This window comes from Hypanus sabinus, chromosome 3 (genome assembly GCF_030144855.1).
Source record: "Hypanus sabinus isolate sHypSab1 chromosome 3, sHypSab1.hap1, whole genome shotgun sequence".
Lineage (NCBI taxonomy): Eukaryota > Metazoa > Chordata > Chondrichthyes > Myliobatiformes > Dasyatidae > Hypanus > Hypanus sabinus.
This window is the reverse complement of record NC_082708.1, coordinates 7,157,511-7,169,248: the sequence shown is the minus strand read 5'-3', so window position 1 is coordinate 7,169,248 and position 11,738 is coordinate 7,157,511. Positions and strand designations below refer to the sequence as shown.

General features: G+C 48.1%; 1 protein-coding gene across 1 annotated transcript; it reads right to left on the bottom strand.

The window, feature by feature from the left end:
* Positions 1-2,057: 2,057 nt before the first annotated feature.
* On the bottom strand, positions 2,058-7,344 carry LOC132390693 (uncharacterized). The gene is made up of 4 exons (XM_059963250.1): positions 7,339-7,344; positions 5,654-5,891; positions 4,476-4,621; positions 2,058-2,576 (listed from the first exon to the last, which is right to left on the bottom strand). The coding sequence occupies exons 1-4, from the start codon at positions 7,342-7,344 to the stop codon at positions 2,313-2,315; spliced, it is 654 nt and encodes a 217-aa protein (XP_059819233.1). The 3' UTR covers positions 2,058-2,312.
* Between the last annotated feature and the right edge of the window lie 4,394 nt (positions 7,345-11,738).

Below are 11,738 nucleotides of genomic sequence, written 5' to 3'. Positions count from 1 at the left end.
TGATGGTGTTGCTCCTCTACAAGTTGGTGTGAAGTTCACGGGCTGAATCTCACCCCAATTCCTGAGTTAACGCCATAAAACGTGATTTCAAGATGGCGCCGATGAAAGATGGCAACACTTTGTAGGCAGCTAACAAAACTTCTAAATATTCTTCTTCAAAACTACTCTCACTGCCATCTGCAGCTTGGAATTTCCCTTCCAGTAAACTGCTTTTGAATCATCTTCATCTCATGTCTCAATATCACTGGACAACGATTTTGCTTCCTGAGTACTTTTGGGTGTACCTTATGGATTTTGGGCTGCTGATCATGAAAATCACCATGAAATTTCTCTATCATGCGCCATTTTTAAAAATTCACCTGTATTTGTTATTTTCAATTCATAACGTAAGTCACAATAACTGATGCCAAGATTAAGGAAGGCATTTTTGTTGGTCCACAAACCAAACAGGTCATCAGTGACAGGCAATTCGAAGAATTTCTAGCAGGACCGGAGAAAATCACATTGAAAGGTATTCCCTCCGTGAATACCTGCTCCACACGTCCCTCCCCACAGAACTCCCACCCGGCACTTATCCCTGTAATCGCAAATGCTACACCTGTCCCCACTCCTCCCCCCTTACCACCGTTCCGGGCCCCAGACAGTCCTTCCAGGTGAGGCAACACTTCACCTGCGAGTCTGCTGGAATCGTCTATTGCTTCTGGTGCTGCCGGTGCGGCCTCCTCTACATCGGCAAGACCCGACGCAGATTAGGAGACCACTTCGTCGAGCACCTATGCTCCGTCCGCCATAACAGACAGGATCTCCTGGTTGCCACCCACTTCAACTCTGCCTCTCATTCCCATCTAGATATGTCCATACATGGCCTCCTCTACTGCCATGATGAGGCCAAACTCAGGTAGGAGCAGCAACACCTCATCTACCCTCTGGGTAGCCTCCAGCCTGGTGGTATGAACATTGAATTCTCCAATTTCCGGTAATTCCCTCCCCCTCCCCCTATCCCAGGTCCCTCTCTGCCTCTCTCCCCTTTCAAATTTCTGTTTCTTTATCTCTACAGTTCTTTCATGCTTATCCCCTCCCCTTTCCCCCTTTATCTTTCCTCTGATTGGTTTTCCACCTGGCGCCTCTAGGCCCTACCCCCTCCCCTATCTCTATTACTGGGCTTCGGCCCTCTCTTCCCCCCCCCCCCCATTCCTGATGAAGGGTCTCAGCCCGAAACTTTGGCTACTCTTTTCTCACGGATGCTGCCTGACCTGCTGAGTCCTTCCGGCGTCGTGTACGTAGTCTCTAGGGCCCAGAACTGAAGTTCACAGAAGTGAGGCATCACTACAGCCAATTCAGAAACTTGCTACTTGCAGGCCACAGCCACAGTTCAGTGCAGAGACGAGTAAACCTCACGGAGCAGTGAGCTGAACCGGCCCCGACACCCTCATCTTCTCAATCTAGCCCTGCTCTTAAACCGTTCGAACCTTGGGTCGTTCCTTGCTCACGGATCCGGGCCCTGATATTTCGACACGCTCTCGAGGCCGAGCCCTGCTGCCCTGATTCGGCCTGTACTTGACCTATCCGACTCAGCCTGGTGCTTACCTTGGGTTTAGCATAACGCTTCGAAGCTCCAGTGACCGGGGCCTGTAAAGAGCTTGCACGTTCTCCCCCTGACTCTGTGGGTTTCCTCCGTGCACTCCAGTTTCCCCCACAGTCCAAAGACGTACGGGTTAAGGTTAACAAATCGTGGGCACGCTATGTTGGCAAGCCTGCGGGCTGCCCCCAGTACACCCTCAGACTACACTGGTTGTTAATGCAAGCAACGCATTTCACGGTATTTTTCGATGTACGTATGACAACTAAAGCTAACCTTTTATCTTTGTATTTAAATTCTCCCAACTTTGTGGACATATTCAAGAGGCGGTGCCTCGAAAAGGCAGCATTCATCATTTAGGACATGAACTCCTCTCATTACAACCATCAGGCAGGTCTAGGAGCCTGAACTCACACACTCAATGTTTTAGGAACAGCTGCTATCAGATCTCTGAACAGTCAATGATCCATGAACACGATCCCGTTATTCCTTTTATTAAAACATTTTTTAAAAAAATTATAGTAATTTATGCCTTTGCATTCTACTGTTGCCACAGAACAGATTCCAAGTCATACAAGTCAGTGATAATAAATCTAATTTTGAAACCAATGCTGGTTAGTTAAGAGGAAGGGGAGGTCTAGATGGGCTGAAAGGTCTCTTGCTCCGAACTGGCTCAAGAAAGGTTCCCGTAGGGTCTTCCACGCTTGATGGGTGGGGAGGGGGCTGTGGGTGGTCAGGTGGCAGCCGGTTCGGGCTGTCTCGGGGCCCTGGGAGACACCCGCTCCCTCTGATGATCCGCCATGCACTGTTTGAACTCCTGCACAGGCCCCTGGCACCGACGCCAGTCCTGGTGCTCTGCCATACAGTCCTGCACCGCGTGGTGGTAGCGGGCACAGCCCGTCCGCGAGATCATCTGATCCACCGGGTCCTCCTCCTCCTCCTCCTGGCCCACCGCCCGGCGTCTACCCCGGTCATGGAACGACATTCCACCCGACCCCTGCAACGGAGAAACATCAGTCAGCGATGGGTGAGAGCTACCGCAGCATTGCTGTTAGCACGCGCTACCGCAGCTTAGGCTGTTGGAGTTCAAGTTCAAGTCTAAGTCATTCAACAATACATAGTTACCCGTGAACACAGCCAAACGAAACAGTGTTAGGGGCCAAGGTGCAAAACACAGCACCAACTGTCATACACGGCACAAGCACACATATGATATCAGTAAAATACAGTCACACAAAAAGTATAGTCCAAGTCCCCGAGTCCATGGAGCAGTCTACAGACAGACACAATATCACTTGTCTTCTGTTGAACGAACACTGGGGGGCGGGTAGCACCGGCTCCAGCAAGGATGCCACGCTACACCGCCTCCGGCTCCAGCACTGACTCAGACACCTCCACTGGCGGCTGCAAAAAGGTGACACCACAGCTTGAGGCTTCGTCCTCGCCTCGAACACGGCCGCGCAACTCCCCCCGCCATTCGCCAACAATCCAGTGAGTCAGACTCGCCACATTCCACACCACCAAAGTCCAAGAGGGTCTCGCAATCAGAAGAACAGCAACTAAGCCAATCACTCGCTGCTAGGCCGCACACCGCCTTCACGCATCAGCACTTCGAAGTTGCAGGGACCATACCCAGCTCCTTCAACTTCTCCACCAACGAGCAACTCGCTGACGTAGATCTGCAGAACTTTTAAGTTCTTAATGTCCTTCGGGGTCTTGCAATCATTTAAAAATGCATTTACAAACGACACCACCACCTTTGGCACCATCTTATTAGGAGTTCAGATTTCAATTCTGGCTTCCTCTGTGCAGGACTGTACGTCATTCCCATGTGGGGGTGATTTCCGCCGGGTGCTCTGGTTTCCTCCCACAGTGTTTGCATCTATTTAGAGATACAGCACAGTAACAGGCCCTTCCAGCTCAACCAACTGTGCCACCCAATTACACCCACGTGACCAATTGACCTACTAACCGTAAACCTTTGGGATATGGGAGAAAACCAGAGCACCCGGAGGAAACCCTGGCGGTCACAGGAGAACGTACAAACTCCTTACACACAGCGGAGGAACTGAACCCGGGTCACTGGCACTGCAACAGCATCATGCTGATCACACGGTACCGTCCCTTAACGTACAAACTTCTTACGGGCAAAAGCGGGAATTGAGCCCTGAGCAAAGATCGCTGTTAAGTGATGCATTAATCGCCATGCCCACTGCTGTTTACCAATTACAGCTCAATGTTCAACACCATCATCTCACCGGTACTAACCCACAAGCTTCAAAACCTGGGCCTCCGTACCCCCCTCCACCCTCGACTTCCTCATCTGGAGACGACAGTGAGCGCGGATCGGAAATTACATCTCAATCAACACTGGCGGACCCCAGGGATGTGCGCTTAGCCCACTGCTCTACTCCTTCTATACTCATGACGGCTCAAACGCCAGCTAAAATTCACCGGTGACACAATAGACGGTGGCAGAATCTCAGACGGCAATCAGGAAGCACACAGGAGTGAGATCGATCAGCTGGTGAAGTGGTGTCGAAACACCACCCTCACCCAGTGTCCGTAAGACCAAGGAATTTACTGTAGACGTCAGGAAGGGAAAGTCAGCGCCATGCTAACGGTATCTCCTGCCTGACGGTAGGGGGTCAAGAGATCACGGGACGAATGGAAGAGGTTCATGTGACTAGCTGAAAGACAGTAAAACTTGAACGGGACGGTTGGTAAGTGTCAGGGTCTGTGGTTCTGGAGAAGGCAGGTCATGGGAAATTGGAGGTACGGGGGTCAGAGGAGAGGGGTTGAGAGGTCGGATGCCGAGGGGTATCAGTCAGGCCGAAGGAGTGGGAAGATCAGGGACCCAGAGGGCTGTTTCTGCCGCTCCACCAGCCCCACTCACCGGCACTCGAAGCTCTCCGCCAACTTCCCGGCGTCGTCCAAAACAAGATGCCTCCCCGGCACCGGAAACACTGAAGAAAAGATAAGATCCGGGGTCATGGCCGGTTGCTGAGGCAACGGAGAGGCGCTTGGAGAGGCAACAACTCACTGTGCGGGGAGTCGAGGCTGTTCATCCCACTGATGAGAACATGAACGGCCAGAATACCAATTTAGGGAGATTGTAACAAAAAAGTATTAAATAATAACAACATTCAAAATGTAATTTTTCGCAGCTGTGGAGCATCCGGATAAACTCAGCCGCCCGGACTGCCGCTGGTCTAAACTGTACAACCTGACTCTGAATGTGAACAAAACAAAAGAGATGGTTGTTGACTTCAGGAGGGCATGGAGTGACCACTCCCCGCTGAACATCGACGGCTCCTCTGTAGAGATCGTTAAGAGCACCAAATTTCTTGGTGTTCACCTGACGGAGAATCTCACCTGGTCCCTCAACACCAGCTCCATAGCAAAGAAAGCCCAGCAGCATCTCTACTTTCTGCGAAGGCTGAGTAAAGTCCATCTCCCCCCCCCCCCCCCATCCTCATCACATTCTACAGGGCTTGTATTGAGAGCATCCTGAGCAGCTGCATCATTGCCTGGTTCGGAAATTGCACCATCTCGGATCGCAAGACCCTGCAGCGGATAGTGAGGTCAGCTGAGAAGATCATCGGGGTGTCTCTTCCCGCCATCATGGACATTTACACTACACGCTGCATCCGCAAAGCAAACAACATTATGAAGGACCCCATGCATCCCTCATACAATCTCTTTTCCCTTCTGCCGTCTGGGAAAAGGCTCCGAAGCATTAGGGCTCTCACGACCAGACTATATAACAGTTTCTTCCCCCAAGCTATCAGACTCCTCAATACCCGAAGCCTGGACTGATACCTTGCCCTACTGTCCTGTTTATTATTTATTGTAATGCCTGTACTGTTTTGTGCACTTTATGCAGTCCAGTGTAGGTCTGTAGTCTAGTATAGCTTTCTCTGTGTTGTTTTTTTTTAATTACATGGTTCAGTCTAGTTTTTTGCACTGTGTCATGTAAACCATGGTCCTGAAAAACGTTGTCTCATTTTTACTATGCACTGTACCAGCAGTTATGGTCGAAATGACAATAAAAGTTGACTTGACTTGACTTACAAGACAAATCTGGTACATTCCGCTCCGTGGATGCTCTGAATGGAATGAGATTCTCCCAGAGAGCACCGCGGCTCAGAAACCCCTCTATCTCAAGGCGAAGTTTTCCTTGCGTTCGATGTGACGCGTGCGCAGCACAGCCTAGTGGTTGGTGCGTCCCGCGTCGTCGGTGGCGGGTTGCCGTCACGTGACCGTCTGCGCCCCGCCCTGCACCAGGAATATTCGGCTGGTCGGGCGGCCTCTGAGAAGCGTGAAATAGAATCAATATTTTTGGTGGAAACTCCACCCCAGAGAAAGGAAAATGTGAAATTCAACCTGTTTGAGGTTGCAGAGAGGGTTGGGAGGGCAGTAAAGAGTGTCACAGCTCAGTTACAGCAGCGGTTGTGGCCATTCGGCCTGTCAATTCCCTACTGGACCAGTGTGAGAGCCACTGGCCTTTCCCTGCACATCCAATCCGTACAGACAGATGTCCTGGCAACCATCCCTTCAATTCTGAGATTGAAGACTGAGAGGAGGAGGAGAAACCAACGTTGAACTGGGACACCAGGAGGGAAAACAGTTACCAGAAATTGTAGGACTCACCTCTTATTTTGCCCAGGCAGTCTCCAACCTGACAGCATGAACATTGATATCTCTAACTTCCAACAACCACTTACAATAACGTCCCAGCCTGTGCAGTCTCTCAGGAACAAAATCAGATTTAATATCAAAGCGCTGGAGGAACTCAGCAGGCCAAGCAGCGTCTATGGAAATAAATAAACAGTTTTGGGCTGAGACCCTTCGTCAAGACTCTTGTGTTTATGTTTAATATCACTGACATACGTGTGTGAAATTTTAACCAGAAGCAAATCTGCAGATGCTGGAAATCCAAAGCACCACACACAAAGTGCTGGAAGAACTCAGCAGGTCAGGCAACGTCTATGGAGAAGAATAAAAAGTCGACATTTTGGTCCAAGACACTTCATCAGGACCTGATGAAGGATCTTGGCCCAAAGCATTGATTATTTATGCATTTCAATAGATGCTGCCTTACCTGTTGAGTTCCTCCAACATTTTGTGTGTGTTGTGAAATGTATTTATTTACTGAGGTACAGTGGGGAAAAGGCCCTTTGAGCCTCACTACCCAGCGACCCACAATTTCATCCTAGCTTAATCACAGGGCAATTTACAATGACCAATTAACCTACCAGCCAGTATGTCTTTGGAATGTGGGAGGAAACCGGAGCACCCAGAGGAAACCCACGCAGTCACAGGGAGAACGTACAACTCCCTACAGCAGCGCCAGGAATTGAACCCTGGTCACCTGTACTGTTAGATGTTGTACTAACCACTACGGTACCGTGCAGCCTGAAATCTGCTGTTCTGTGGCAGTAATTCATTAGAAAACTATGAGCTACAATAAGCAATATATATTAAAGAATTAAATTAAATAGTGCAACGTAAGAGCAAAGTGGTGATGTGGAGCTCATGGGTACAGGGATGGTTCTGTAATGTGATGGCGGAGGGGAAGAAGCTGTTCCTGAAACATTGAGTGTGTTTCTTCAGGCTCCTGTGCCTCCTATGTACAATACAACCCCCCAGTCCCAAAAACATAATCATTAATCCTCTCCGTACTCCTCCAGTTTACTGACATCTTTCCTGTAGCAGGGTGACCAGAAGTGTACACAGTACTCCAAATCTGGCCTTACCTCCATCTTGTGCAGACGTAACATAACATCCCAACTCCTCCCCTCCATGTTATGGACACCTGTGCAAATGGGCTAGATTAATCCAGTCTTGTATCTGAGCTTTCCGGATTGGAAGTGTCCAGTCAGTCTTTCCTACCTGTCCTCGTTGCCTGGATGAAGGATGGATCTTCCTTCTCCCCACTTCCATCGGGCAGAAGTTACAAAAGCCTGAAAGCACATACCACCAGGCTCAAGGACAGTTTCTATCCTGATGGATTAAGACTATTGAATAGTCCTCTAGTATGATAAACTGGAATCTTTACCTCATAATTGACTTCATTATGACCTTGCACCTTATTGACTACCTGAACTGCACTTTCTCTGTAACTGCAACACTTTATTCTACATTTTCTTACTGTTTTCTCTTGACTATCTCAATGCATTCAACTTAATGAAATGATCTGCCTGGATGGATGCGAAACAAATTTTTTCACTATACCTTAGTATATGTGACATTTATTCCTAGAAGGACAACAGCAGCTATATTTCATCAAGAATATGAGGAGACTTGCTGTCACCAAAGCCACTCACAAATTTCTACAAATGTACTGTGGAGACCACTCTAACTGGGTGCATCACCGTCTGGTATGGAGAGGGGAAAGCACGGCACAGGATCGAAATAAGCTGCAGGAAGTTGTGAACCCGGTCAGCTCCATCATGGGCACCGGCCTCCCCACCATCCAGGACACCTTCAAAGAGCGATGCCTCAAAAAGGCAGCATCCAATATCAAGTTATCCCCGTCACCCAGGACATGACCTCTTCTCATTGCTACCATCAGGGAGGAGGTACAGAAACCTGAAGGCACTCACTCAACATTTCAGGAACAACATCTTCCCCTCTGCCACAGGATTTCTAAATGGACAATGAACTCATGAACAATACCTCACTATTTTTTTTTCTTGTTTTGCACTACTTATTTAACTGTTTAAAATATATATACTTCTCACTGTAATTTACAGATTTGATTATCATGTATAACACTGGACTGCTGCTGCAAAACAACAGATTTCATGATCATCGAGGGCCGAAGAGCCTGTACTGTGCTGTAGTATTCTAGGTACATGCCAGTGATATCAGACCTGATTCTGATTCTCCCCGTAAGTTTCTCCTGGGTGCTGCCCTTTCCTCCCACGTTCCAAAGACATACAGGTTAGAGGAAGTAAATCCTGAGCATGCCATGCTGGTGCAAAATCATGGCGACACTTGCAGGCTGTCCCCAGCCCATCCACAGATCGTGTCGTTTATTGATGCAATATCATGCAGTTCACTGTATGTTTCAATGTACATGAAAGCCAACCTTTCTTCAATCTTATCCTCAAGATTAAAGATGGCACCAGGGGTTTTGGTGGACCTTCTTCCAGTTTATCTGTGAAATAGCTTAATTCTTCTCTTCTCGTCTCTCTTTCTTTTTCAAGGTGGCTGGGGTCGTGTCAGAGTCTGTGATGCACAGCTGTGGCTCAAACTACGGTTCTTCACGGGTGGGGGGTTCTCATGTTTGGAACTCGCCAAGCCGTCCGGGGTTTCAGTAACTCCAGATGTGGCCTGAAAGACGTGCACCTTCATGATGCAGCCCTGTGGCTGACCCGATTTCTTGCTAAAATCACCAACTGATGTGTTGCGGGAGGCTGAAGCATTGAGACAGCAGGCAATGCCAAGGGAAAGGTGGGTGGGGGAGAGTAATGCTTTTACCCAATACGTACAACACACTCAGCAGGTCGGGCAGCATCCGTGGAAATGAACAGTCAACGTTTCAGGCCTGAAGAGGGAGGGGAGAGGGGCCCTATATATAAGGTGGGGGGAGGGTGGGAAGGAGAAGGCTGGAAGGTGCCAGGTGAAAAACCAATCAGAGGGAAGATCAAGGGGTGGGGAAAGCAGGGAGGGGATAGGCAGGAGAGGTGAAGAAGGAATGTAAGGGAAAAGCACTATGGGCAGTAGTAGAAGGCAGAATCATGAGAGAGGTGATAGGCAGTTAGAAGAGGAGACAGAGTGAAACTGGGATGGGGGAAGGGAGAGGGAGGGAATTACCAGAAATTGGAGAATTCGATGTTCATACCAAGGGGCTGGAGACTACCCAGACGATATATGAGGTGTTGCTCCTCCAACCTGAGTTGGGCCTCATCATGGCAGTAGAGGGAGCCATGTATGGACATATCCGAATGGGAATGTGAGGCAGAGTTTAAGTGGGTGGCAATCGGGAGATCCTGTCTGTTGCGGCGAATGGAGCGGAGGTGCTCGACACTGCTGCTTGTGTGTGGGAGAGAGACAGGAAGCTTTGGGGTTCTAACATTTTCTGTCAGTTATTCTTGGTTTTTTTAAAATGTTTTGTGGATGTCTGTGAAGATTAAGGATTTCAGGTTGTATACTGTAAGCATTCTCTGATATTAAATCAAACCATTTATTGTGTTATTATTTTTCATTGTGCTATCTCAAGGTGTTGATGTGATAAAACAATCTGTATGGATACCACACACAGCAAACCCCCTCATTGTACCTTGGTGCACATGACAACAATAAGCCTATTTACTAATTCCTACTCACTCCCTCATGACTCTTGAGGGTGAACATTGCCAGAATTTTTGGACCCCTTACCAGTTATCTCCTGATAATTGTGTAAGTCCGTGTGTTGAAGAACAAAGGTCAAACCCTTGTTTGGGGAGTCTGGGGTCGAGGCTTGAAGGTCAAATCCATGATTGGCGAGTCCTAGGGTCGATACGGGAGTTCATCGAAGTCTGAAGTTGGTGTCTGAGAGTGTGACCAAGGGCTGATGGTGGACTGCCCTGTGGTTGGAAGCCTGTCTGTGAGATGGTCAGGTGGTGGGTGGGTGGGGTAGGGGAAGGGGCTTGATCTGCTGAACATTGTAGGTATGTGATGTTGGTGCTGGAATGTGCGCCAGCATGTGCAGGCTGCCCCCAGCACTTCCTTGGTCGTGTTGGCTTTAATGCAAAAGATGCATTTCACTGCAAGTTTTGACGTACGTGTGATAAATAAATCAGTCTGAATCTGATGTGGCTTTTGAGAAGGGTCTTGTCAATTATCTTAACATATCACAAAACAACTTAGATCCAATAGAAATAAACAGTTGATATTTTGGGCCGAGACCCTTTCAGTCCAAAACGTCGACTGTTTATTCCCCTCCATAGATGCTGCCTGACCTACTGAGTTCCTCCAGCATTTTGTACATAGTGCTCTGGATTTTGATCATCTGTAGAATCCCTTGTGTTTACATAGTCAATGGAGCCACAAACCTCGCCCCTCCACCCAACACCCCCATCTCCTCGAGATCTCCTTGAGAAGGTGCTGGAAACATGATGAAGGTCCCATTAAACATCAAACAATTTTGAACACCACTGTACAACACTGAAAGAGCTGGTTAACCTGATCTTGTTGGCAGAATTTCAGATGACAACGAGGAGGTGTACAAGAGCAAAACAGATCACCTGGTTGGGTCGTGTCGCAACAACCTTAAACTCAACGTCAGTAAGACCAAGGAATTAATTGTGGACTTCAGAAAGGGTAAGACGAAGGAACACACACCAACCCTCATCGGGGGATTGGGAGTGGAAAGGGAGAGTAGTTTTAATTTCCTGCATGTCAACGTCTCTGAAGACCTATCCTGGGTCTAACATATTGATGCAGTTGCAAAGAAGGCATGACATTATCTCATTAGAATTTGAGAAGATTTGGTACGTCACCAAAGACACTCAGAAATTTCTACAGGTGTACCATGGAGAGCATTTTAACTGGTTGCATCACTATCTGCTACGAAAGGCCACTGCACAGGATCAGAAAAAGCTGCAGAAATTTTAACCTGCCAGCTCCATCATAGGCCCTGGCCTCCCCAGTGATGCCTCATAAGGGACCCCTATCGCTCAAGACATGCCCTCTTCTCATTAATACTATCAGGGAGGAGGTACAGAAGCCTGAAGACTCACAGTCAACTTTTTCAAGAACAGCTTCTTTCCCTCCACCAGCAGATTTCTGAATGGACAGTAAACCCATGAACACCACCTCACTGTTCTTCCCCTCTGTTTTGCATGACTTATTTAATTTTCTTTTACATGTATTTTTCTTATTGTAATGTATAGTTTTTATTATTATGTATTGCAATGTACTGCTTCTGCATAACCACAAATTTCACAACATATGCCAGTGATATTAAACATGATTTTGATTCTGTTTCTGAAGGGTTTCATCCAAAATAGCAAGTGTTTCCTCCCCTCCATAGATGCTGCCTGACCAGCTGAGTTCCTCCAGCATTGTGTGTGTGTTGGTCTGGCTGTCCAGCATCTGCAGAATCTTTTGTGTTTACGATTCAGCTCTTGCTTGTGAGGACAGACAAGACTGAACCTCTGACGTTAAA

Excerpts from the sequence above, each read along its gene's own strand:
- LOC132390693 (XM_059963250.1), bottom strand. Across the intron at positions 4,622-5,653 it reads GAATGTACCAGATTTGTCTT|TGAGTTGTTGCCTCTCCAAG; the intron begins GTAAGTCAAGTC and ends CTCCCCGCACAG. Across the intron at positions 2,577-4,475 it reads GCGGAGAGCTTCGAGTGCCG|GGGTCGGGTGGAATGTCGTT; the intron begins GTGAGTGGGGCT and ends TCTCCGTTGCAG.